This window comes from Ascaphus truei, chromosome 16, assembly GCF_040206685.1.
Source record: "Ascaphus truei isolate aAscTru1 chromosome 16, aAscTru1.hap1, whole genome shotgun sequence".
NCBI lineage: Eukaryota > Metazoa > Chordata > Amphibia > Anura > Ascaphidae > Ascaphus > Ascaphus truei.
In genome coordinates, this window is record NC_134498.1 from 42,605,880 (window position 1) to 42,632,379 (window position 26,500).

A 26,500-nucleotide genomic window follows, 5' to 3' on the forward strand; every position below is an offset into this window, starting at 1 on the left:
TACATGGTAGATTGTAATGTTGATTCTGCAACGGTCAGAATGTGTAATGCACTTTATACACGTAGGTAAGATTCCTTTATGCAAAAAGCACATTCATTCACTTTTGCTGCAACTTTAGTGGCAAACAAAACATTTTCCTTGTGATAATGGTAACCAACTGATTAATTGAAGAAGTGTCTTACCCATGCGCAAAGGACAGTGGCGACAGGCGGCCTTCGGCGGGGCTTCACCTGTGGCCTTAATGGCAGCGCTAATCACCAATTCCCAGAGGGACAGTACTCATCAGCGTGCCGGAATTAAGGAGCTGGCTGGAGGGGTAGAGAGAAGAGAAGCTCGTACCCATGGGTAGGGAGAGAGAAGCTGGTACCCGCAGGTAGGAGAAAGAAGGTGAGAAGAGAGGCTCGTACCCACGGGTAGGAGAAAGGGGGAGAAAAGAGAAGCTCATACTCACAGGTAGGGGGAGAGAAGAGAAGCTCTTATCCATAGATGGGAAAATAGGGTGAGGAGAAGCTCGTACCCATGAGTAGGGGAAAGGGGGCAAGGAGATGTTCGTACCCTTGGGTAGGGTAAAGGAGGCGAGAAAAGAAGCTCGCAGTCATGGGTAGGGGTAGAGGAGAGAAGCTGGTACCCACAGGTAGGGAGAGAGAAGCTCATACCCACAGGTAGGGAGAGAGAAGCTGGTACCCACAGGTAGGGAGAGAGAAGCTCGTACCCACGGGTAGGGAGAGAGAAGCTCGTACCCATGGGTAGGGAGAGAGAAGCTCATACTCACAGGTAGGGAGAGAGAAGCTTGTACCCATGGGTAGGGGTAGAGGAGAGAAGCTCGTACCCACAGGTAGGGAGAGAGAAGCTCATATCCACAGGTAGGGAGAGAGAAGCTGGTACCCACGGGTAGGGAGAGAGAAGCTCGTACCCACGGATAGGGAGAGAGAAGCTCGTACCCACAGGTAGGGAGAGAGAAGCTCGTACCCACAGGTAGGGAGAGAGAAGCTCGTACCCACAGGTAGGGAGAGAGAAGCTTGTACCCACAGGTAGGGAGAGAGAAGCTCATACCCACAGGTAGGGAGAGAGAAGCTTGTACCCATGGGTAGGGGTAGAGGAGAGAAGCGAGTACCCACATGTAGGGAGAGAGAAGCTCATACCCACAGGTAGGGAGAGAGAAGCTGGTACCCACAGGTAGGGAGAGAGAAGCTGGTTCCCACGGGTAGGGAGAGAGAAGCTCGTACCCACAGGTAGGGAGAGAGAAGCTTGTACCCACAGGTAGGGAGAGAGAAGCTCGTACCCACAGGTAGGGAGAGAGAAGCTGGAACCCACAGGTAAGGGAAAGGGGGCGAGAAGAGAAGCTTCTACCCATGGGTAGGGGGCGAGAAGAGAAGCTCGTACCCATGGGTAGCGGGAAACTGCAGTACATTCCTATTATTCCTAGTTCTACTCTTCAAGTTAACCCGTTCACTGCTGCAGGGACATGCATGCACAGTTCCCAGGCCCTTTCATTAGTGCAACAGGGACATGCATGCACAGTTCCCAGGCCCTTTCATTAGTGCAAAACAATAAAACACACATTAAAATATAATCATTTGACAGTTGATACTTTGTATTCACTGTAGCACAGATACCGTCTCGCTTACTGCCTAGTAAATAAGCCACAGTTCTTTCATACGATTGTGTATATACACACCGCTTTTAAATGCACGTGGTTTTAACCCTTTTCACTGCTAGTTCCTCTAGAGCATTATGGGTCAATCATACTGCACCTAGCCTATGCTAAAAACCGTAATACACACCTACAATTTACAAGTAGAACCCCCCCTCAAAATATATATATATATATATATATATATATATATATATATATATATATATTATTATTTTTTGAAGGGTGAAAAATTGTAAGTATTAATACGGAAAAGAACGTTTTGAGACCAGATTAATATAGAAGTCATGTATAATAGCGCTCTTATTAATGTACCTAAATGCTGATAAACTGCATATAAAAATAATGTTCTGTTTTTATTTCATTTATAACAGACAGGCTGCATATAGTAGTTGTTGTTTACATGTGTATACAAGGAAACAGACTTGTACATATACTTTTAAACAAACAAAAAGCAGAACTTATTTACAGTGTTTTATAGACAAACGATCTCCCTTAAGCAGTTCATGTTCTATTGCATGCTTGGCAGGTGATAAAAATGTATGACAACAGTGGGTAACTTCCTACATTCAACACACCGTGTAGACTTAAAATATTACCGGACAGATACAACATAACAGATGAAAAGTGTTGGCACAGCCAATTATATTTCAAGCAGATGAAACCTAGTAATAATTTCAATATAGATTAAAACATAAATAAAAAGTTCCATGTCTGGTACATAAGGTTACAACCTAAATTCACTGCAACCCCAGCAGCAGCAAAAAAAAAAAAGCAGCAACCGACTTTCTAAGTGAGTAATCCGAGGGTGATCATGTATATTTTTAGTTATTGTAATGCTGTGTAATCTATTGTAATAACAAATGCTTCTAAAGAATGGACGCGACACGTTTTTGTTCCTGTTCTGCATCAAACTGCAAGGGTGGGTTGTAATGGTGTTCAGCCAATGAAGAAGTGAAAGGGTTAATCCCGGAATCAGGGACGTTCCAAAATGGAATGTTCCTAGGGCAAGTAACACCTATCGAGGGGCGGGAGGTTCAGGTGTATACCAGGAAGTAGTATAGAGATATTAAACAAAAAAAATTCAAACCTAAAATTCCCTCCAGGGCAAGATCAAACACTTTCACCATTTTGCATATTTAGCACAAAAATTAAAGTTAAAATCTACATGTCACTTACTTTGCACCTTCAGTATCAGAGAGGCCCGGGCATCCGAAATATAGAGCAATATCTAAAAACAGCCATTTACTAATTTAGGCATTTTGTATGTATTGTGTACATACCAAAACTGCATTAAAAAAAAAGAAAAACGACACATCATGGGTGCGTATTCCCCCGATGCTGTTTTATTTGGACTGCACACTGATATACAGTGCAACTGAAGCAATCCTGCTTTAACAGATGAAATTAGTGCCACATTGTAACTTTTGAAACATTCTGTATAAAAGGATCCTAACAGGAAGAGTGTTACACATGGGAGGAAAAAAAAAAAAAACCCTTGTGGATATGGGTTTATTCATTTACTTGAGTAGTGGTTTATATAATGTAACTTCATATTTAACAATATTTTATATTTTACTGTTTCATGATAATTATATATATATATTTTTAAAAGTCTACACCTACACCCTTTTGCTGGCCCGCATCTGTGAGATCTTAGCATTTTCCAGCTTTGCCTTTAGATTAGTTGATTTTTCAAAGAATCTCACCAGTGCTGGTTCATTCAGTAATGAGGCGAGTATCTGTTCGAATGCAAAAGACCATTCATTCTCTTTGGAAGGGCCTGGAAGGGCAGTTTCAGTCTGGTGCACAGTGCTGGTCTCCTGAGTAGGTTCAGTACACGGCTTCGTTACAAAGCTCTCGGCGGGGGAAGCCGGATTCTGCAGCCTTCTCCCGACCTCCTCCATTCGAAGCAGGAGACTTGTCACCGCCGCGATGGCCCGATACAGAAGCTCCTCTTCGGGGTCCCCGTGAAATAAGTTGTACAAAGTCTTTGAAAACTGGATGAACTGGGACTGGTAAAAGGGATTCAAAATTAGAATATGATTGTCGGAAAAAGACAAGGCCTTAAGAAACAGTCCACATTCTAACCGCTTGCTGCCAAAGGGTTAAAGCCATTCTGTGTCACAGAAAAGATTTCGGTCTAGATAAGGGGGTGGCCATCTCCAATCCTCAACGGCCACCAACAGGTCAGGTTCTAACGATATCCCTGCTTCTGTGCTGAAGCAGGGACTGATTGAGCCGCCTATGCTGAAGCACGTATATCCCCAATACCTGGCCAGTTGGTGGCCCTTGAGGACTGGAGTTGGCCACCCGTGGCATAGATTCACTAAGTTCTGCTAGAATCAGGGCTCATAGCATGACATTATCTAAAACAGAAGTGGATGGTATGTTCCCGGAGGTAACACAGTATCTTCAAAAGGTCAATTCTAAACAAAAACAGCGCCCGAGCTACAACTCCTTAGCATAGGCTTAAAGGAGCAGTTCATACAATATCCTACATGTTTTTTTATTTTTTAAATAAATCAGTTCTGTAGTATTAGATAATACTTATTCTTCTTATTTTTTTCCAACTCTTAATGCCATTTTTAATGAGTTTTAATATACTGAGCATCCTTTGCTTTCTAAAGCAGGTTTTAGCCCTCCTCCCCAGCAGTGCAAGAGCTTTGCAACACTATCCTGTTTGGGATAATTTGTTGCCACTATTCCCAGCAGTTTGAGCTGCAAACTGTAACAATAGATAATGTTACTGTAGTAATATAAGAATACATTGTAACTGCCGAGTTACACTGAATGAAGGATTACATTGAAACTGAAAGGCAGCCATTTAGTGAACCCTAGGAAGCAGGATCTTTGCTGATTAATCACGGGAGAACAAATCGATCAGCAGTTTAGGTAATTCATTTTTAATAAAAAGGTAATCAAAGGCTGTATATATTAAAAACAAAAAAACATGATATATTTAATTTTTTTAAATGTAAGTGCCGCTTGGATTGCCTTTTGATTGATTTGATTGACTGCAGACCAAACAATCCACTATGTGTGTTTTTTTTAATAAATCAGTATATACTACGAGAAAATACATGTAGCATTTTTTTTTAAACAACTGAATTACATTTTTAATGTATAATTATGTAACAAGGATTTTTTGTTTCTATAGCAACAATTTACAAAGTCACATCCCCTTGCTCTTCTGAAACAGGCTCTGGCACACCCCTTTTTGAGCCATGCCCTCTCTCTAGCAGTGCGCCAATTGTATCTAGTGACCGCCTGGTCACATGATCTTCCCCACAGAACTTTGCATCTTTGAACCTCTTCTGCTGCACTGACAGCCATTTAGTGAAACCCCGAGCCGAATCGTCGCCGATCGATCGGCAACTTAGCTAATTACTTAGTGTAGATTGTATTGATGCACATATTAAAGGAAGGAAAGACGGCAGCTTGGACTGCTGCTTTAATGTCATGTTATTGTATTATAACATTGCGTTATCTTCCAATAACAACGTGTGGTTATGCCAGTCTTGAAATGACTCCCATCCAGACATCGAAATAGGACTTTAGTGGAAGTAGAGAGACAGGTGAGGAGATGGAAATAACGCCATGTTATTTCCATTACATCTGTGGCGTTACAGCCACCCAGACACTGCACAAGCCATATTACGGTGTCTAGATAAGAATAACACATAGTTTAAGTATAACTGAAGTCTCTGCTTTAACCTTAATGGACTTCAATGGATATGCAAGGTTATTATAACACCTCATTTCCAATCGTTATCACCAACATCCGTTATAGTTAACGCTATGCTCCAAGCACAGGTGGCTCAATTAGTCCCAGCTTCAGCACGGGTGCTGAAGCAGGGATAGCCTTAAAACCCGACCTTGGGTTGAGGACTGGAGTTGAGAACCCCTGCTCTAAGGAAAACAATCATGCCCTTATGTTATTGACCTCTGAAGATATACCGTTAGTGTTTAATGCGATGTTAAATTAGGTTCGGTTATCGCCATGTTAAGTGACATATCAGCGCCTTGTGACTTTGGACCTTAATCTCTCACTCCTTACCTGGTTTATTCTTGGTAAATCTTTGATGCTTTCTTCTTTTCTCACCAGTTCATCTTGCCATTGCTTCAGATACGCCTGAATATCAACCTTCCCTCTGCCTTTAAACGGAAGGAAAAAAAAGGGTTTATAAAAAGAGAAATCGTGTTTCAGAAGACAGAGTTTCACTGTCCGATTGCACGGATTTCCCTGGTCTCCGGCTAATCTCACTGCACCGACACAAGAGGAGACTTGCAAGTCTATTTATTTACGGTTATACACCAGATATTGGTAAGACATTGGAATCACATCCCAGATTGACAAATTGAAAAATATAGCTCTTTCCAGTATTTACTACCAAGAAGGATTTTCTATAGTTACCATATCCTCAAATAGAATACATTTTGTATAAAAGTAGTAACTTGTTACAATGTATCCCATCGAACACTTGGCGCTAGAAACATACCACACTAAAGGGGGTTGTATTTCAAATCGCAGCGAGACTACATGGTCACTACTAACCACTGTACTCGTACAATAATAAGTAGACAGGATATCTGATTACTAAAAAGGTACCTTTTTCAAGGCTCTTAGTTTTGTCATCAGCTTCTGAATTTTCGGTAGGTGAACAAACTGTCGGAGAAAAATACATATCAGCAATTTCATATTTATAGTTGCACAAAAAGGATAATGAAGATCATATTTGAGGCCCAAAAAATCCAACTTTCATACAAAAGTCGAAGGGCAACTAAAGGGTGTGAGCCGTTTGTTGCCATTCCCTGATGTTTGGTGAAGTTAAAATTGCTCTATTTCAATCTGAAACTCACAGACCCTTTTATCCCCTGTACCCAATTTTCCATCTCTATCTGTCCATGAAATGTCTGCGAATTCACTGTATAACCTCTGTTCATTTAATGTAACCATGTATTGTTATAGCTCTGTGCCCAGGACATTCTTGAAAACGAGACTTAACTCTCAATGTATTACTTCATGGTAAAACATTTGTATAAATAAATAAAGTGGTGTGTAATTTTACACAGAAGCTAAAACATTGTACATTTGGCTAAAAGGTTTCACAGTGCAACTGTTAGGCCGACAACAAGATGAACGGTTAGCATGGCAGCTAACAGAGTAACTGCATGGTGTTGTATGCTTAACCTACAGCTTCTGGTTTATGGCTCAACTATACAAATATACCTTCATGTTACTAAGTACACAATACAGACACTCAGGTTTTCACAGAAGAGACAGAACCATTTGAAAACATTAGGATAAGTACTGTAGTGCAGGTAGAGGATGTGAATACCAATGCATTAAAGCAGCAATACTGCTTTCTGTACACATACACTTACTTCTAAGATTGAAGGAAGGGGGTGTCCGGAGCGGAACTGTGCTCATTTCAGCTCTGGTGACCCCCGAATCCAGAGGCACTTACCTTTGTAGGGGGTGCTGGTAGCTGCTCTGGCTGGGGTATTTGGGGCTATCAAAATGGCAGATTTAAAGGTCTCACATTATACACGCCAATGGGAAGTTATAACATCATCCTCTGCGGCTTCCTATTGGCCCGTGTGACCAGGACATTTAAACCTGCAGAGTTGCTACCGGCAACACCTACAGAGATATCTTGGGAAGCAGGGGGGACGGAGTTGAAATCAACACGGTTCAGCTCCTGAGACCGCCTGATTCCTACCTAAAGGGGGAGGGGGAGACTTTTTTTTGGGGGGGGGGGGGGTAGGCGGGGGGACATCTCTCCTTTAAAGTGAGGCATGTTGGGAAAAAGCCTACACCTACTATACTGTGTGTCACTGATCTCATTAGTATTGACAAACAGTTCATCAGCAATCCCCCATTACAACCACATGCAAAGCAGGGGGGCTCAACTCCAGTCCTCAAGCCCCCACAACAGGTCAGGTTTTCAAGATACCCCAGCTTCAGCACAGGTGGCTTAATGAGTCCATGCTTCAGAACAGGTGGCTCAGAGGCGGAAGCTGGTATATCCTGAAAGCCTGACCTGTTGGGGGGGCTATAGGACTGGAGTTGAGACCCCCTGCAGTAAAGCCTACCAGTTACCATAGAGTTGGCTGAAATGCATCAGTTCTTCTTTGGAAAGTTTGGCTTCTTCTGAGGGACTTATAGCTCCCACTTCAGTGAAAGCTGAAAGAAACAACACCGCAGATCAAGACACTCCAGGAACACACATTGAAACGAGCACATTACACCTCCGGATTCACAGCTTCATACTTCTACACCAAACGCGTGTGCGGAATATCCCAATAAAATAACAACAAATCAAGCCAATTCCTTATGCCTACCCTCATCCCACTTAAAAAAAAAGTCAACATTCAAGCCCGAGACACTCACCAGGAGGTATATGCAGTTTAAAAAGTAACTTCAGCTTGTCTGTAAAACTTCCATTGAACATTACATCTAAAGAATAAAAAAAAATAAGCAGCATTAACAAATACATTAAATTGTTCCTCGCTGTGACGCTCCAATAAAGCTCATCAGTGAGGTCCTCACCAAATACAAAAGAGAACTCCTTGAAGTTGATGAGACCATCAGAGTTTTCATCCAGCAAACGGAATGTCCACAGGGCTATAGAGTCGGTGTTCGCCGAAAATGCCCAAGGACTCAGCAGGTGGTAAAGTGTCCGGAACTGCTGGCAGTCTATGTGGTACTGTTCCAGGTAAGGAAGGCTTGGATCATGGTGACTCAGTGTAGCACTGTTCATACTCCAGTAACAAGACAGAAAATGCTCTCTCTGGAAAGTAGAAAACAATTGGTTAGTAGGACATGAAGCAGAAACAGTGCACATACATTACAAAGTTAGTGATTTTACTGTATGATCACTTATTAAAAAGGTCAGTTCTTCGGCTTTTTATATTGTATGCTCCATGGCGATGGGAGTCAACTATTTAAAGTATGCTTGGCTGCCTTCCTGCTAATGACGTTAGATGGATTCCAGCCAGTTGTACGATTTCTATACGGCTACGTAACATTTGGATTTTTGTGGCCTATTACGGTGCGTTTTTGATGGGAAGGAAAACACTACAAGAACATTCAATGTGGACACGCATATACAACAGCTCAATGTGAAAACAGCTACCGTGGCCTCAAAAAATAGACCGTAACTTAACTTCTTTCTACCTTAAATAAGTGGTATAGATTTTCCAAGTCAGTGGGGTTGAACTTGACATCTTGTAAAACAACCCGAAGCTGTTGAAAAAAAAAAGAGAAAAATAGCATCTCGTTTTGTCATAAAGGTTCCACATAAATAAGAAGATCCCTGTGTTTTTAGCAGAATGGGGAGTAGGAGGTCCCCAGAGCTGAAACACTATATTTACGGCTTCCGAGACCCTCTGGTTCGCAAGACATTTACTGGTGAAAGTAAACAAAATGGCAGTTTAAACCTCCCACTTCACGCAGGCCAATAGGAAGCTGCAAAAGCACATGTACTGCAGGGGATTTAAATACCAGGAAGAACTGGCTGTCCCTTTAGCAGTATCTCAGGAATCAGGGGGTCCCCGATGCTGAAGAGAGTGTGTTTCCCCTTCTGGCAAATAAAAAGAGGGGGCTGCTTTAATATCGCTTACATTTAAACATTTGTTATGATCCCTTCCATGCAAAAATGTTATGCATTGCTTAACCAAATGACTGCTCCACAATGCACTGCACGCCACACCGACACTGAACAGCTCCATGAACACAGTGGAACGGTCACATGCTACAAAACTAGTCTTCTTTGTGATATCAAATGTAAAAGGTCAGACAAGTTTCGTGCTTATACAGAGAAAAACACTGCATGGAATAAAGAATTGTATATAACACGTGTCATGTAACTACTCTCCATCTCTTAGTCCTCACTCACATTGTATATACTGCATTCTAATACACTTGGGGCATAATCACGGGGAGGTACAGTAGCTAGATAAACTGTAACAATGTAAAACTGCCGTTCGCTTCTGGAGCTTGATACATTTAACGCTGGGAGTTCTTCTATACCATCCCATGACCGTAAAATTAACTTCGTTGCCCAGGATACAGAATAATAATCCAAAAAGTGTTTAAGCATACTCTGAACAAATGTATATTGCACCCCTGCAACGAGAGTGGACAAGGCCTGTAGGAATAGTTCTTACTTGACGTGATATATATATATATATAGGATACGTACCACATTTTGCTTTGTAGTAGTTTCCAATGTCTGGATCACATATAACCGGTTTCTACTACGCATGCTCTGCACATCTTCATAGCGAATAGCACCAAACTTCTACAGAGACCACACAAGAGAATGACTTGGCAGCTGTTCCATTTACCTGACCAAGGATCAGAGCCACATGGTCATTCTTGGACTACACTTGCATGTCACAGAATAAAACGGGCATCCTTAAAGCAGCAGAACAGGCTCCATTGCTTTAAAAAAAAAAAAAAAGTTATTACAGGATTGAAGCAGGGGGTCTCTGGAACGGAACTGTGTTCATTTCAGCCCCCGGGACCCCCTGCTTCCAGAGATACTTCCTTCCGTAGGGGGTGCTGATATCTCTGCAGGCAGGGAACTGTGTGCCTAATATAATGGCGACTTTATATGGCCCGCGTCACACATGACGCCATCCATTGCAGCTTCCTACTGGCCAGCGTGACCAATCCTGTAACAAACATTTTTTTTTTTACACAATGCAGCCTGTTCGGCGGCTTTAAATACATTAAGCAAAAAAATGTATTTTATATATGCTCACTTCATTTGACTCTTTGATCAGTTCTGTAATCTCCACTTTGGGGCTTTTGCCCTTCACACCAGTGCTGGCCGAGGCTTGCTGCACTGTTGAAGGTAACGGACTGTCCTTGTTAACAACGTTATCAAAAAACCTGCCGGCAAGAACATATTGTGAAACCCCAGAGATATGGGCATAATATAATACAGTCAGTTTCATTTAGCAATGGCAGCAAAGAGGTTAAACAGATTAACCTATTAGGGTTAGTTAAGAATATTAATTAGACTGCTTTACAAATGTAGGCTGAGCATTTGTCAAGAGGGTGCAAAAACCAAGAGAAGACAAACACAGTCCTCTTTAAGCAAGTTAAAAGATATATATTAGGTCACATGCCCCAATCCCTACTTCCAGGTAAGGACATTGAAGTGCAGCATCAGAGGAGTACAAGGGTAAGTTATCACCACGATAAGGACACTCTCTCATCAATGCAAATGTCCGTGTATTTCTTTCATTCATTGGTTTGGAACAAACACCCCCACACATTAGAGGGGTAGATTGAAATAAAAAACTAATGAAGAACGAACAACAATGGATTTATAATTTACAAACAAGAGTTCCCAATGGTTTGAATGTACGTGTAGATATTGTTCCTTTCATTTAAATGTTCATGATTCCTTTTCTTGGCATTTTAACTTTAATAAAAATGTTATTTTATTGTTCTTTTTTATATTAAGTTAGGATTAAATATTGTGAATAATCTGAGGAACCAGCACCGATATATGAGTATCAAATTGGTATGTTCTCTAATTGCACTTTAAACTACGACACCTTAATATGTAAATGTATGGCAAATTATGCTTAATTAGTGCTGGGGGTATGCAAGAATGAGGAGGAGATACAGCCACTATCCCCTGATAAGGCTCTAGGAATAAGCAAAACGCGTAGGGTTCACTAGGTGGCGCTGTACTTTCTAACTCATAGGACTGCAAGCTGTTTTTTCCTGAAATAGGGCCAGAGATGACGCTGTAGACGTCAGTGTTGTGTGAGAGAACGCGGAAGGAACCAGAGGATCACGCGCCGGGAACCCTGCTGTTGCAGGCGACGACAATGTTCCCGAGACGCGGATCCTAAACCAGCAGCCCCCGACGATCGGTCACCGGAAAAGGACAACCGGACATCATCATGTGACTCCCATAAGAATGGTACCCGCGTGTTGTGCGGCACGGACATTTGCATTGATGAGACAGTGTCCTCATCATGGTGATAACTTGCCCTTGTACTCCTCTGATGCTGCACTTCAATTTCCTTACCTGCAAGTAGGGATAGGGGCTTGTGCATTGGTAATTGGCGTATCCTACATTTATCACTTGCATACTACAGTACAGGTGGTCCTCGCTTTCTGACGTCCCGGTTTCCGCCGCCTCATTATCCGACACCGGGCCTGCTTTTCCGACGGTCACCGCCGCCGATTCACATGGGACCCGCAATCCGACGGTCCGTTACCAGACGGCGGTCAGCAGGACGCGTTCCGTTGGAAAAGCGAGGACCGCCTGTATTAGAAATTATTGTAGAAACCAGAGATTTTGATCAATGTCTACATAGGAGGGGCTGAGCGGTCTGTGTGGAAAGGCACGCCTTAACGTAGTGACATCCAAGGCGTCACGGAATTGTGCGTATGTACGGCAAGAAAAATACTTTATTGTTAACCCCAAATATGCTGGATCTTCTTTCTGGTGTGTGTGTGTGTGTGTGTGTGTGTGTGTGTGTGTGTGTGTGTGTGTGTGTGTGTGTGTGTGTGTGTGTGTGTGTGTGTGTGTGTGTGTGTGTGTGTGTGTATTCCCCGGTTTGTTTTCATTTTTACCTATTAAGAATAGTGACGGCCTCCGCATCGTCTTTGCAAGATAGCAGCTTTTCAATGTTGAAGTCCAGCACAGTTAAACCCAGCTGCAGGATCGCCTTGATCCCATCATAAAAGAAGCAGTCAACCACATTAACGGCACTTTCAATGGGCAGAACGCTTATAAAGAGGGTTAGAAACCACGAGAGAGACACAGAGGAAAAGAAGGTCATATCGGTCATGTGATCGGTCAGCTGGGGCAAGTAATCCCTGATGAGCTCCTCAAACACAGCCTGATCCACCAAGGCACCTGTAACAGAATAAGGACAGACATCAACAGTTTCTCCCCCCCATGCTGATGTTCACCGTGAGACGTGTTCCATCCTTCTCCCTTCCAAACTCTCATTGCTTCTGCTCAAAGGGAGTATTTACAATTTATAGAGAGCAAACAAGGGCGGGGGGCCGTGCTGGTCCTTTCTTCCATGTAGTAACAACGGAGGGAGAGGGAGTAGGAGGGAGAGGGAGTAGGAGGGAGAGGAAGTAGGAGGGAGAGAGAGGGAGAGGGAGAGAGAGAGAGAGGGAGAGAGAGGGAGGGAGAGGGAGGGAGGAGGGAGAGGGAGGGAGAGGGAGGGAGTAGGAGGGAGAGGGAGTAAGAGGGAGTAGGAGGGAGGAAGGAGGGGAGGGAGGAGGGAGGGGGAGGGAGAGGGAGGGGGAGGGAGTAGGAGGGAGAGGGAGTAGGAGGGAGAGGGAGTAGGAGGGAGAGGGAGTAGGAGGGAGGGAGTAGGAGGGAGAGGGAGTAGGAGGTATGGTACCTTTCATTGCAGTGGTGCTCAACTCCAGTCCTCAAGCCCTCCCCTCCCCCCCAAACAGGTCAGGTTTTCGGGATATCCCAGCTTGAGCACAGGTGGCTCAATCAGTCTTCAACTGAGCCTCGGATGTAGGCACCTGTGCTGAAGCTGGGATATCCTGTAAACCTGACCTGTTGGGGGGGCTTGAGGACTGGAGTTGAGCCCTCCATTTTATTGGACCAACAAGTAGTTGATCTGTTACAAGCTTTCCAACCTCTCAGGGTCAGGGTAGGACCTGATGAAGGCCCCCGAGAGGTTGGAAAGCTTGTAACGTATCAACTACTTGTTGGTCCAATAAAAGGTATCATACCCCTACTCCCTCTCCCTCCTTTGTTAGTGCAATTTATAAAGCAATAATACTCCCCCGAGAATTGGCTGCACTGAAGCTGTGTGGACTGCTATAAAACACTAATTGGGACTTTCTAATTAATATCACCCATATCCCTATTTTTAGTTCATATTTTTTAGTTTCACGTTTTTCCTCCTTTCGTGCTGTTTACTACATACACATTTCCACACTTTAGTATTCATCCCAATATACATATTGAACTTTTTTTGTGTGTGTGTGTGTGTGTGTGTATATATCAACTTAAGAGACGTACGTTGTGTAGACATTTCTCAGACACCCTGCAGTAAATACATATTACACTTGTTACAGCTGTAGGTAAATCAAAACTATTAATGTAAATTGAAGATTTCCTCTTTGAAAGGTCCCATCTGAGAGTGCAGAAAACAAAAGCTTGAAGTGTCGGAACATAATGCTCTGATGCCTATTTAAAAGCAATCCAAGCAGATTTAAAAAAAAATGTTTTAATATATGCAGAAAATATTACAAAGGTCTTGCACTGCTGGGAAAGTGTTTACACCCACAACCAAAGGACGCAAAGCATATTAAAACGTCTTAAAAATTGCACGGAGTTGAAATAATTATTTTTTTTAAAGGTACTGTATGTATGTAGTAAGTATCTAATACTACAGCACGGATTTAAAAATGTTTTTTTCTTTAAAAAAACACGTGTAGGATATTGCTTGGATTGCTCCTTTAACATGTGTAATCTTCGAGAACCAAGTCTACAAGCTGCGAACGTTACCAATGATTCGTCGGTTGAAATAATCGGGGAGCATCCTCTCGCACACCGCGACGAGGAGCCAGAACGCTTCTTCTTCTTTGGCATAGAGGAGTAAAACAGAAGTGAGGATGTTCATCGCCTGGGAGAGAGAGAATAGAAAGTCGCGGGGCTCCAGTCATTCCATAAAAGTACGGTTTGTAGGAATTAAATACGGCACATTGTTACAGGCACAACCAACTGATTGGAAACAGAAATGTATATTTAATGCGATTTGGACAGTTGCAGTTTATTTTTCTTTATTTTATTTTTTTGGTTGTAGCACTGAAGCAGCTGAACCCCATTAATTTCAGCTCAGGGGACCCCCTGCTTCCCGAGATACTTGCCTCTGTAGGGGCACCGGTATCTCTGCAGGTAGCAGCTCCCATGGGGCTAACATAATGGCGGCTTTAGATGGCCCATGTCTTGCGGTCCAACAGGAAGCCGCGTCGTCATCCCTTGCCGCTTCCTATTGGCCAGCGTGCCGAGGGACATGTAACCATGAAGTAGATACCAGCACCAACTACGGAGGTAAGTATCTGAGCAAGAAGGGGGTCCACGGAGCCGAATTAACGCAGTTCAGCTCCGGAGACCCCCTTGCTTCAATCCTGTAACTAAAAAAATAAATGCAACTTGTAGTGCTGAATTAAGGCAAAGATAGAAAAGAATGCAGGGATGTCCAGATACAGCTGGTTTATCAATTGTAACCCATAATATGTGTGTGTGTGTGTGTGTGTGTGTATACATACAGTGACAGACAGCACCACACAATTAGGAATAACTATACAAAACAAGGGAGGTGGGTGCAGAAAGGAATCCCCAAATTCCTAGACCAACAAATAATCTCAGCAAGAGATACTGCACTGACGGATGCACAGTCAGACAGGAGAAGCCGCTCAGCTCTGTGCTGTTACAGACTGGGGAAGGCACTGAGGACGAATGCTGAAATGTTTCTACTTCAAGGACTTCTAACAGGAACACCATGGTCCATTAGGTATCTGTGGGAACGGGCCTAGTGAAGGGGTTTCCCCGAAGTGTCACCCCCCCATGTTTTTGCTTTTGCCTTACCTCCCCGAGCTTTCCTCTTTTTCCCCCATGTTTTTTTCCTTCTGCTTTTTTGTTGGCTTTATGCTACGTCTAATCTTTTGCGCACTTGTCCTTTGGCTTTTGATAGTGAACAAAAAAAGGAATATGGCGCACAGCCGAAAGAGTGGGTCAAAAAATTAGTAGAAAAATTATTATTTATTAAGTCCATGCTAAAAAACGGAGGTGTAGCAACCTGTCAGTGTGAGGATTTGCATGTTGTGTCTTATGCCTCAGTTGTTTGCATTCATTTTCGTTGTGTCACTGATTCCGTCTGTGTGATATTTATATGTGGATATTGTTTATACTGCATTTTGGATTAAAAAAAAAAAAAAGTGTGTGATCAGATTGACCTATTATTTTAACACCAGCATCTTTAAGGTTTGCTGCCTTTCAGCGTTACAGAACAGATTGTACAAACAAAGCACTACTCAAATAGAATATGGTCAAAAGAACTTGATCTTGAACACCCTGTTTGACTATAATGACAGCAGAATGTACAGTGTACATATTGACAGTGCTTTCCAAACTTGGAATATATCATAACATAATTTACAAGATGCAGTCATGTATATTTGCCACCTGTACAGTGCATAATATGCTAAATCAGCCAACACTAACTTAAAGTCTCAGCTTTTACATCTCCCGATTCCCCCGAAACAGGAACAGGAGGCAATAGTCTACCAGGACTGGTCTTCCGCTACTGGATTCCACAATCCCAGATATAGCTCTATTGAGGGACAGTATGCATTGCTCTTATCATTACCTTTAATTACTTAAGGAGTGTTCACAGGTCTTTATATACAGACTGCTTTTACCAACTAATTATACGACCTGAATGAAGTTCACCCCTGCATACCTCACCATAATTAGTCAATTTGGATACCTTTAGGCTTCTCAGTGTTACTGTCCAAGGAGTTCAAGGTTCACCAATTGTTGTGACCACTAGCATTGACATTGCATACAGCTACTTCTTGGAGTATCTCCCGCTTCATTCTGGACCTCTCTTGTATTTGTTCTAATCCTTGTCGCAAATATTAAGTTTGTGCGTTTATTGTCTTTTCCAATTCCCTTACATTTATTTAATTTTAAAATCGAGGTACTTGAGAGGAAGAAACGAGGCTTCGCCCTTGTTTTAGGAGAACAGTCAGCCAGAGACTATTTTTATTCGAGTAACTACACGAGAGAGAAATGGGAAAAGGGAGCAGCAACCGAAGCTGTCCCTCCGCAAAAAGCGCTCTGCGCACAGGCAGAGATTTCAGTGCGTTTGTATAGTTTCACAGTTAGGAGGGCTTTTCCACTGATAAGTAGGAACCAGTAGAAAAGTCTTATGGTTAGATAAGAAGAAACTACGTAGTTATAGCAGGTTCTGAGAATAGCAGACTCTGAAAGTAGGCGAAAGGGGTATAAAGCACATTCCTTCATACACAATTCCCAAAAACATGCTTTACCCATCATACACTGCAGTAACCGAGAGGCCTAAAAGAGGCCTTATTCTACAGGTGCAAAACGGCAGTGCTTGTGGTTCCCTGTTTTGATAACCCATGGCAGTACCTGGCAATATCCAATTTTGGGATTCCTGTAAGCATACGCGGTCAGGACTCTCCTCAATGCCGAGATCCCGGTGTCGCTCTGAAAAGCAGGGTGCTCGGGCAAAGATCTGCGTAAATCCCGTTCAATCTCATCAGTGGCCAAGGTGCACGTACCCAACGACTTCTCCACAATGTCCGTGTAATAGCCGGGGTTGGTCGCCATGTCGTTGACGGCACCTAATGATATATAAAGTACAACCTCGTTGTCACATGCAGTAACTGCTCTCTAAGAACTCTTCCATTATCCACGCACGGTTGGCTGAAGGCATTGGCCTTAGTCCTCCAGGTACTGCACTCCAGTTCTTAAGGGCCACAACAGGTCAGGTTTTAAGGATATCCCTGCTTCAGCACAGGTGGTTCAATCAGAGGCTCAGTCGAAAACTGAGCCTCTGAGTCACCTGAGCTGAAGCATGGACTGCTTGAGCCACCTGTGCTGAAGCTGGGATATCCTGAAAACCCGACCTGTTGGTGGCCCTTGAGGAGATCTGTTGATTTCTTTTATTCAGGAAGAGAAAGTAAGACATTGGGGGAATGTACCTGAGAAAAGTAGCCAAAGTTCCCCTCTCAAGGTCTCCGGAATGCCCCGTACAACCATATTGCGAGTTCTTTTAGTCCGAAACATGCTGACGCCGCGTCCGCATTCTGTAAACAGCATATTCCATGACTGTTCCTTCATCTTTTCTTTTAGCTGTGAACATTTTGACGTGTATTTTATTTGCACCTGTGACTTTCACTACTTACAGCTCTGCACACTATATTTTAATCTATAAAGAATGTAAAAAGTTCAAGCTGCTGCAGATTAACCTCCATGTTACCCAAGCGCGCGTTTTCCAAGTCATCTTCTCTTACCATTTTGGGGTCGAGGTTCTCTGCATCTTGAGGGTGAAATACGGTCATTAAAGCTTCTGTGCTTACGGTTTTGCGGTTGCCCGTTTTACCGGCTATGGGGTGCTCCTCCAGGTAATCTGTCTGATTGTTTATACTGATAATCTGTCAAATGTGAATCACACGTTACAGCGGCAGACCAAGCAATATGCCACGTGTTTTAAAAAAAAAAAAAATCAGTTCTGTATTATGATAAAATATTTGTAGCATTTTAAAAACTCGGAATGACATTTTTAATTTATTTTAATGTAACGAGCCTTTTTTGTTACAATAGCAACCATTTACAAAGTCACACCCCCTTCCTCTTCTGAAACAGGCTCTGGCACACCCTTTTTGAGCCCTGCCCTCTCTCTAGCAGTGCACCAATTGTATCTAGTGACTGCCTGGTCACATTATCGTCCCCACAGAACTTTGCATTTTTGGTCCTGGTCTGCTGCACTGACAGCCATTTAGTGAACCCCCAAGCTGAATCTTCGCCGATCGATCACAGGAGAATGGATCAAATCCGCAACTTAGCTAATTAATATTGTGTGGATTGTATTGATGCCCCTCTGTGGGGAGGCCCCAGTGGCCGAGTGTGTGGGGGCGTGGAAAGAGCGGTGACGCGTACGCTGACAGGGAAGACTAGAGTTTTGTCTTCCCGTGCCACGATCACGTGGTCTGCGCACAGCCAATGGAAGGGCAGATGTGCTCTGTAATGGCTGCGCCCCCGCGCGCATCTCATCGCTCCCCTACAATCCGCACAATGTGGCTTTCAACTGTGCATGCGCCACGAGGTGCGCGTGCTGCAGGTAAGACTGGGGCCCTAGCCTTAAAATACATTGGGAAACATCTACACCAAAAAAAATTTTTTTTAAAAGTGTCGCGACTGTTATCCAATAAAATAAGCGAAATGGTTAGCGACAGACGCTTACAGAAAGTTACCTCTGTATGCTGAGGACTTGTCACGGAACATTTAGCCCGCAGTTTTGTCACCAGCGTGTCGAAGTCCCGAACATCGGTGAAACGGAACACTTTCTTCCCCTTGGTGCGAACGGTGACTGCCCTTGTTGCAGCGTCTGACTTTTCTATACCAGCAGTCTACAGAGAAAAAAGCAAGACGCGATACATTGTATAGGAGGAGCCAAGGATACGATACCCACATAACCAACACGTATTCGCAGTCGCACACATTTAGTGTGCAAACGTGCAATAATTCTGCATCGTCTATGCTGTGACGTCAGACTACTTGTTCACAGGTAATCTGACGACTGCCAAAAAGTGCCAGGGTCAACTGCTGATGCGAAGGAGTAAAAAATAAGTTATTTATTAGAAGCTTGTGTTATATCTGATATAAATGATACAGTGACACTTGATCAAAAAAAAAAGTGGTGTTCTTAATTCTGCAAGAGGCGGATTCCATTGATACCTCACTGTATAATTGTCTATAAATGAACATGTGCTTACTTGGACCATGTAAGTCAGAATAAGCATCATGCTACATTTATTGTACAGAAAAATGAAAGGGCGGTCGCACGAGGTTTCAGGGATTTATGTCATTTTGCCAGGTGTACAATGAATGTAGCAAGATGCTTATTCTGAATTGGGGTCAGTGTTATTGTGCGAGTGGGCTTCCGAATATTTATGATCCGCCTCTGCACAGACGCCGTGGGTACCACCTCTAAAGGCTGTTATCGATCACTAAAGGAGTGCGCACAGGAATTCATATTTTTATCTTTCATGCAAGTCAAATGACCAGAGGTATCTATGACCCATTACAAAGGACTCACATTGCTTATATTGTGGGTGGCCAACTCCAGTCCTCAAGGGCCATCCACCGACCAGGTATTAGGGCTATCCCTGCTTCAGCATGAGGTGGCTTAATCCGTGGCTCAGTCAATGGCAGAGCCACCAATTCATCCGCCTGTGCTGAAGAAGGATATCCCCAATAACCTGGCCCTTGAGGACTGGAGTCGGCCACCCCTGGCAATATGCTTAATTATCACACAGGACAAGCCAATTCCATGTTCAGCAGATCATTTACACTCATTCTTTGAGTCAATGAATCAAAGCGAAGGGTAACAAGAGGACATGCACTGCTACAGCCACACATTACCTCCCGCAATGGAATGATTGTGCTGCAGAGACCCGCATCGTGGCTGGCAAAGCAAATGTAGTTTTCCGAAATGCACATCTTCCCCAATGTGTTTAAGTGGCTGAATGGGATCCAGAGGAAGCACTCGTGTACTTCTTGTAGACTCTCTTCTTTAGGCAGAAGGAAGAACATGGTAAACTGCTCACTGTGTGCTCGGCTTTCCAGGCCTCTAATATAGAGGATGAAAAGGACATTTTAATTACATTTAGCAACCTGTGTAATCTTTAGTATACAGTCTGTCTAACCCAGGGGCGGCCAACTCCAGTCCTCAAGGGCCACCAACAGATCAGGTTTTAAGGATGTCCTTGCTTCAGCACAGGTGGCTCAGTTTTTGAACTGAAGCAGGGAAATCCTTAAAACCAGATCTGTCGATGGCCTTGCGGACTGGAGTTGGCCACCCCTGGTCTAACCTAACATATCCAAGACACACACAGTATATTATGTATTCATTAATACAGAACTCACTATAAACAAACAGACAATACTGGTATATGACCCACAGTACTGTGGAATCAGGGGTATTTGTTAACACAATGTTTTACTGCTGCTACCTTCTTCCCAGAGAATATGCCAAGACTGCTTCTGCAAGTATATAGTCCTATACTGATCATATTCCCGACAGTCATATAAATACATTTTATAAGGGTAAAATGTGCGTTATGACATTTTTTATAACTTTGCTTAACAGGAGAACCCCCAGTACAGTTAAATTAAAATGTGATCTGAGGGGGGAGAAATTCAGCATAAAACACCAATCTTTTTACAGGTTGTAAAATAATTTCAATGGTGCAAGACATATTTATTCTGCATGTAATACAGAATAGAATCTGCGTGACAAATGTCTGCCATCACATCAATTGCCAACTTAGTTTTTCTGACATTTCTGCCGATTCTCTGGCAACAAAGTGAGAAGTCATGTTACAGGATTCTGCTAGATAAGCGACAGGCGCCCAAGCAGAGTCAAGGTGCTAAAGATAAGCATGTGGAGATAGGTTCATGGTCCATGGATTAACCCCTACAGGTCTGAATTCATCTGTTAAAGGAGCAGATAAACAATGGAGGTTAATTCCATGATCAACAATGACATCTACAGGAGTTTATTTGCTTGCAGACACAGCGAGAAATGTCGTCTATATATTGCATAACATTGACCTGATTGGCTGGGGCTGTTCTGGAGTGTGTGGGTCTGCCAGGAAAAGTATCATTACTACAGTTTAAGTCCATTGAGTAGGTTCTTCAAGGAAAAGCGCTTCGAAGATATTGTCCAGTTTACACAATGGACAAGGCCGTACTACACCTGTATTATATAGAGAGCCCATAAAAGTGAAGTTACTTTCAGAAACATCTCTGTGCCAGAATTATCCTTCCTTCAAATGGAGACTCGAAATGAAACCTTGGGAAAAATCACTTTATCCTCCTCAGTCACCAAAACCGTAGAATGTAAGCTCATCTGGGCAAGGACCGTGTAACATTTCCTGTGTGCTGCGTACTGCGCGCTATACTGTAATTGTGACGCACTTTGAGGCCCATTGGGAGCAAGGCGCTATATGAAATAAAGTTATTATTAACAACTATTACAACACAAAAAGATACACTGGATAGCACCATAACATGCCGCATGTTTATGTGTAAGGAGTTTCAAATATTGTCATCCTGAAAACGAAATGTAGCTGTACATATGAAAGCCACAGCAAGGTTTACCTCTTTGTTATTTGCATGGGGTCGTTGAGGATTGGATCGTTTTCGAAGGTCTCTTTGTCAAAAAGTCTCCTAATTGCGTAGCTTGCAAGCTGCTCCATCAGCAGGAAAGTCTCGCTGATGTGCAGGAACATGGAGAAGTAGTGATCGTCCCCGCGACAGCGCACGTGGATACTCTCGGTGAGCAGGACGTTAGACGTCTTTTCAAGCCTGGACATTTCATCCCACGAGATGATGAGTTTAACTGGATAGGTCAACAAAACAACCCCAAAAAAATGAACTTATTGTATGTAGTGCGTTTACATTCATTTTTAACCCTTACTTAACGTTTTAAATTTCAATCCCACTAGTGCAGCGAGTAAAAATAACCCAGGTGAGCACTTTCACATGTCTCACGACAGGTCAGCAACCCTGCCTTTCCCCATTATCTCTTAGTATACCCTGCAGCCAGGGATTCTGGGTAACGACATGCAAATGAGCACTCACGTGTCACTACTAGTAAGATGTGCAAAACGATACAAAATGCAGTTGCAAAATGGCTAGCTGTAAAAATAAAAATAAACACACGCACACACGCACACACGCACACACGCACACACGCACACACGCCTATTATAAAAACCCCAGAGGCTGAGGGATATGCGTGGCCGATTTGTTAGTCTCCACCAGAACCCAATGAGGCATATTTTCCTCAGGTACCACAACACGTATGTATTTATACATGCAGAGAAACTGTTTAACATTGTATCGGAAGCACTTTGTTTTGCTTTTAAAAGTTCTTCATGTATGCTTTTGTTTGTCACATTTTTCACAACGTTGTACTTGTTTTATTGGACAGCGTAGCGTGCACGATGACACAGACCTTCACCTGGGGCGCAGCTGCACATGGCACAGGTCCCGGATACTTCACTAGCCTTAAATATGCTCATTTGTGGCTTAGAATTTCACCTAGATAAAGCGTCTCGGCGCAAAACGTGTTGGTGATTCTTTTTTTGTACATGAGCAAATACAGCTTTGTTTTTTTACTGGAGTTCACCCTCTCTGCCTTTCATTATTGGTGGTGTGTCACATTTCTCCATTTTCTTCACTACTACGAGAATAAAGTTGATTACAAAACGATCAATGGTTCGGCTCTGAACAGGAGCCTCTGTCAAAACGATAGAGATAGACACACACACACACACACACACACACACACACACACACACACACACACACACACACACACACACACACACACACACACACACACACACACACACACACACACACACACACACTGCAGGTAGTGGCGGCACTCCACTAAAGTTAAATGAAACTGCCTGGGTGCAGACTGCAGCAAAGGTAAGTATACAGTATAAGGGTAATAAAGTAGGCTGGGGGCAGACTGCAGCACAGAGCTAGAGACACACACACACACACCTTGGAGAAAATGTATCAAATTTATTGAAACATATTAATGTTTCGCCTCACTCTGGATCCTTTATTGAGACTCCAGAGTGAGCCGAAACGTTGATACTCATACACATATACAGTATATATATATATATATATATATATATATATATATATATAAAAAAAAATTTAATCGTTTTTGCTAAATGTTTTGCCAAGCCTCAAAGTGCTAATAATGTGGTGAAACGCGTCTTGGATTTTTGCAAGCTTTCAGCGAAATATCCCCAGTGACCAAAACACGGTATTACTGCTCCACCTTCATTTTCTACCCCAGTGATTCCCAACCAGGGCTCCTTGAAGCAGTCTCAGGGGTTCCTCCTATGGACCACAGACACCTCCCCCCCCCCCCCCCCCCAGGGGGTGTTTTTTTTTTGGTATGTATTTTGTAGGGTGGATTGAGAGAGAGTGGGGTAATTGACGGAAGGTAGGGGCGAGTGAGAGAAGAGAGGGGGGCAGGAGGGAGTGAGTGAGGAAAAGAGGGAGTATGAGTGAGACGTAAGGGATAAATACATGCGTGGCGGGAGGGGGGAGAGTTAGTGAGACGGATGGGAGAGAAATACATGGGTAGAGGGTGGGAAATAGAGGTGGCTCGTGAGGTGTGAAATGTTGTGACTGACCCCTGTCGAACCTAATATGTGTCAGCCAGATAGGGGTTCCCCGAGATTTCTCGAAATACTTCAAGGGTTCCTCCAAACAAAAAAGGTTGGAAATCACTGTTCTACCCAATGCATTCACGATTTCTCACTCGGCTGCGCTATTTCGTGGACTTACTCTCCGAACCCAGCAGGAAAGAGTAGAAGCTGAGAAAGTTGGTGCTCAGATACAGCCAGCCTTGGCAGGGCACTCTTCCTCTCCAGTAGCTGCAGGAGTAATACGTCACCAGTTTCTCGTGTGCTGGCAACCCGAAACATTTCTCAAATTTCAAGATAGCTTCCCTAAATTTTTCGGGATCATCTTCTTTTATAAATGATCCTTTCCCTTCTTCAGCAATAAGACCCTACCAAGAAAAAAATAAAAAAAATAAGAAAAAAATCACGATAAATATAAATAGTCATAAATGGAAATTGATAGAAGATTGCTAGTCCAGCCAAATGAAAGGGCGTCTTCATTTATGAAGTTGACCATTGTTCTCAGAACTATTTTTCTTGGGAGGTTCCAGTACCACCCCACAAAGGCTGAGCTTGCCCTCCCCTTCCCCAAAGCTGGTTACGTTATAGTTTAGCATTTGGATAGTAGTTTAGGGTAGCGACGGTCGCAAGCGGTACTCAACGTTTTGAGTAAAACATGCTCCATACCCACAGAAGCCAATTTTATTCAGTATAGGCATACCCCGCATTAACATACGCAATGGGACCGGAGCATGTATGTAAAGCGAAAATGTACTTAAAGTGAAGCACTACCTTTTTTCCACTTATCGATGCATGTACTGTACTGCAATCGTCATATACGTGCATAACTGATGTAAATAACGCATTTGTAACAGGCGCATGCGTGAGCTTCCGTTTGCCTAATGTGCGATATGTCCTTACTCGCGAGTGTACTTAAAGCGAGTGTCCTTAAACCGGGGTATGCCTGTACTAAGGCTCTATAAAAAACACAATGAAAGACAGACCGTCTCTCAAAAGCGGCCATCCCTTGCAGAAGCCTATTTGACATTTTTAAAACTCTTAAAGCTCTTCGGAACGATCGCGCGATACAGCTTTTGTTGTGGCCAATGTGTGGCAGACGTGAAGAGGAAAGGGGGGGGCACTGTGGCACGCGATCGGCGCTTCCACGGAGCGCCGATTGCGTACAGGCCCTAAAATGTTTTTAAATAGGAAGGGGTCCTGGGGTTGCACTGAAGGGGTTAATATTTAAAGGGCTTATATCTCCTGGGCGGAGATTCAGTTTGTAACAAAATACACTGCTAGAAAAGGCCATACGAGAGCTAAAGGAGCAATCCAAGCAATATAGTAGATGAGGTTGAAAAAAAGACATGCGTCCATCAAGTTCAACCTATATCCTACGTCTTTTTTTAATAAATCAGTTCAGTAGTACAGCTTAACCCCCTTATAACGCTGTGCTTGGGATCCAAAGAATCACATCGCGTTATAAGCGGATCGCGTTAGAAATAACGTACAATTGTATGCATTGTACAATAAAGTATTTAAGATACCAATAATCGTGTTGTAAAGTATTCATAAATCCGAAAAATTGGGAGCCACGCTTACATCGCGTTATAAGCGGATTCGCGTTGTAACGGATCGCGTTATAACGGGGTTGAGCTGTATTAAATAATACTACATGTTTTATTTTAATTGATCTCTTAATGCCATTTTTAATGAGATTGAAAATACTGGGCATCCTTTGCTTTCAATAGCAGATTTTAACCCACCTCCCCAGCAGTGCAAGATCTTTGTAACACTTTCCTGTTTGGGATACTTTGTTGCCAATATTCCCAGCTGCTTAAACTGCAAACAATAGATAATCTTACCATAGTAATATAAGAATACATTGTAGCTGCTGAGTTACAATGACTGAAGGATTGATTGAAAAACGGAAAGGCGGCCATTTAGTGAACCCTGGGAAGCAGGATTTTGCCGATCGATCACAGGAGAACTAATCGATCGGCAATTTGTTTTCAACAAAGATAATCAAAGGCTGCATATATTAATAGATATATATATTTTTTAAACGTTGCTTGGATTGCCTCTTTAAAGTAAAAAAAAAAAAAATTTTAACACAAGACAATGGCGATCGGATCGTACTGCTGATGCAACGCTGCTTTCTTCACGTTGGCTCCAGCGGTGATTTGCGACAGCGCCGCACGTAGCGTTAGAAGTACTTACACGTATCTTTCCTTGTACGAAGCTGGTAATATCATCACTTGAATCAAATACGGACAAAGTCTTCAGAACATTCAGCTCCAGCCACTGCCAGTGTTTCAGAATGTCCTCTCTGCTGGCTCCTAAATAGAATAAGAACACTGTAATTGTTCTAAAATAATCCCGCCACCTCAAGCGTCATTTGTATTACTATTAGTGCAGGGGCGGCCAATTCCAGTCCTTAAGGGCCACAGGATATCCCTGCTTCAGCACAGGTGGCTCAATCAGTGGCTGAGTCACAACTGAGGCTCCGATTGAACCACCTGTGCTGAAGCAGGGATATCCTGAAAACTTGACATGTTGGTGGCCCTTGTGAACTGGAGTTGGCCACCCATGCGCCTTAGACCTCATTTATAGTAGGGCCGGCAGTGCGGGCGCGCCAAACCTGCACTGCCGGCTGGAGGTATGGCCGTGACGTCAGGTGAGCGGTTCGCCCCCATTGGCTGAACCACTCACGTGACGCGACCGTTGCGCCAGGAAAACAATTTGGTAAATCTATTGAAAAATCGCACGCCTGGACGCGGCGTTCACGCGCACTGTGTGCGCGCCTTCATTGCTCCACGTATGTTTGTTCCGGCGGCGCGCGCAGCCAT

At 43.3% G+C, this 26,500-nt stretch overlaps 1 protein-coding gene across 2 annotated transcripts in view; it reads right to left on the reverse strand.

Moving 5' to 3' along the window:
* Positions 1 to 26,500, reverse strand: part of TBC1D8B (TBC1 domain family member 8B) — a 34,022-nt gene that overhangs the window by 255 nt on the left and 7,267 nt on the right. The window contains exons 3-21 of one of the 2 annotated variants that reach the window (XM_075573314.1): positions 25,872 to 25,990; positions 23,815 to 24,040; positions 21,592 to 21,832; positions 19,852 to 20,059; positions 18,681 to 18,836; positions 17,721 to 17,861; positions 17,409 to 17,559; positions 16,834 to 17,048; positions 14,182 to 14,299; positions 12,267 to 12,552; positions 10,430 to 10,559; positions 9,865 to 9,963; positions 8,838 to 8,906; positions 8,211 to 8,451; positions 8,052 to 8,117; positions 7,761 to 7,844; positions 6,267 to 6,323; positions 5,715 to 5,812; positions 1 to 3,669 (exon numbers count right to left, since the gene is read on the reverse strand). The exon at positions 1 to 3,669 is cut by the window's left edge and continues 255 nt beyond it. In XM_075573314.1, coding sequence (XP_075429429.1) covers positions 3,277 to 3,669; positions 5,715 to 5,812; positions 6,267 to 6,323; positions 7,761 to 7,844; positions 8,052 to 8,117; positions 8,211 to 8,451; positions 8,838 to 8,906; positions 9,865 to 9,963; positions 10,430 to 10,559; positions 12,267 to 12,552; positions 14,182 to 14,299; positions 16,834 to 17,048; positions 17,409 to 17,559; positions 17,721 to 17,861; positions 18,681 to 18,836; positions 19,852 to 20,059; positions 21,592 to 21,832; positions 23,815 to 24,040; positions 25,872 to 25,990 — 3,098 coding nt within the window. In that variant the 3' untranslated portion in view covers positions 1 to 3,276. The remainder of the gene's footprint in view (positions 3,670 to 5,714; positions 5,813 to 6,266; positions 6,324 to 7,760; positions 7,845 to 8,051; positions 8,118 to 8,210; positions 8,452 to 8,837; positions 8,907 to 9,864; positions 9,964 to 10,429; positions 10,560 to 12,266; positions 12,553 to 14,181; positions 14,300 to 16,833; positions 17,049 to 17,408; positions 17,560 to 17,720; positions 17,862 to 18,680; positions 18,837 to 19,851; positions 20,060 to 21,591; positions 21,833 to 23,814; positions 24,041 to 25,871; positions 25,991 to 26,500) is intronic. The other variant, XM_075573315.1, reaches the window with a different exon arrangement.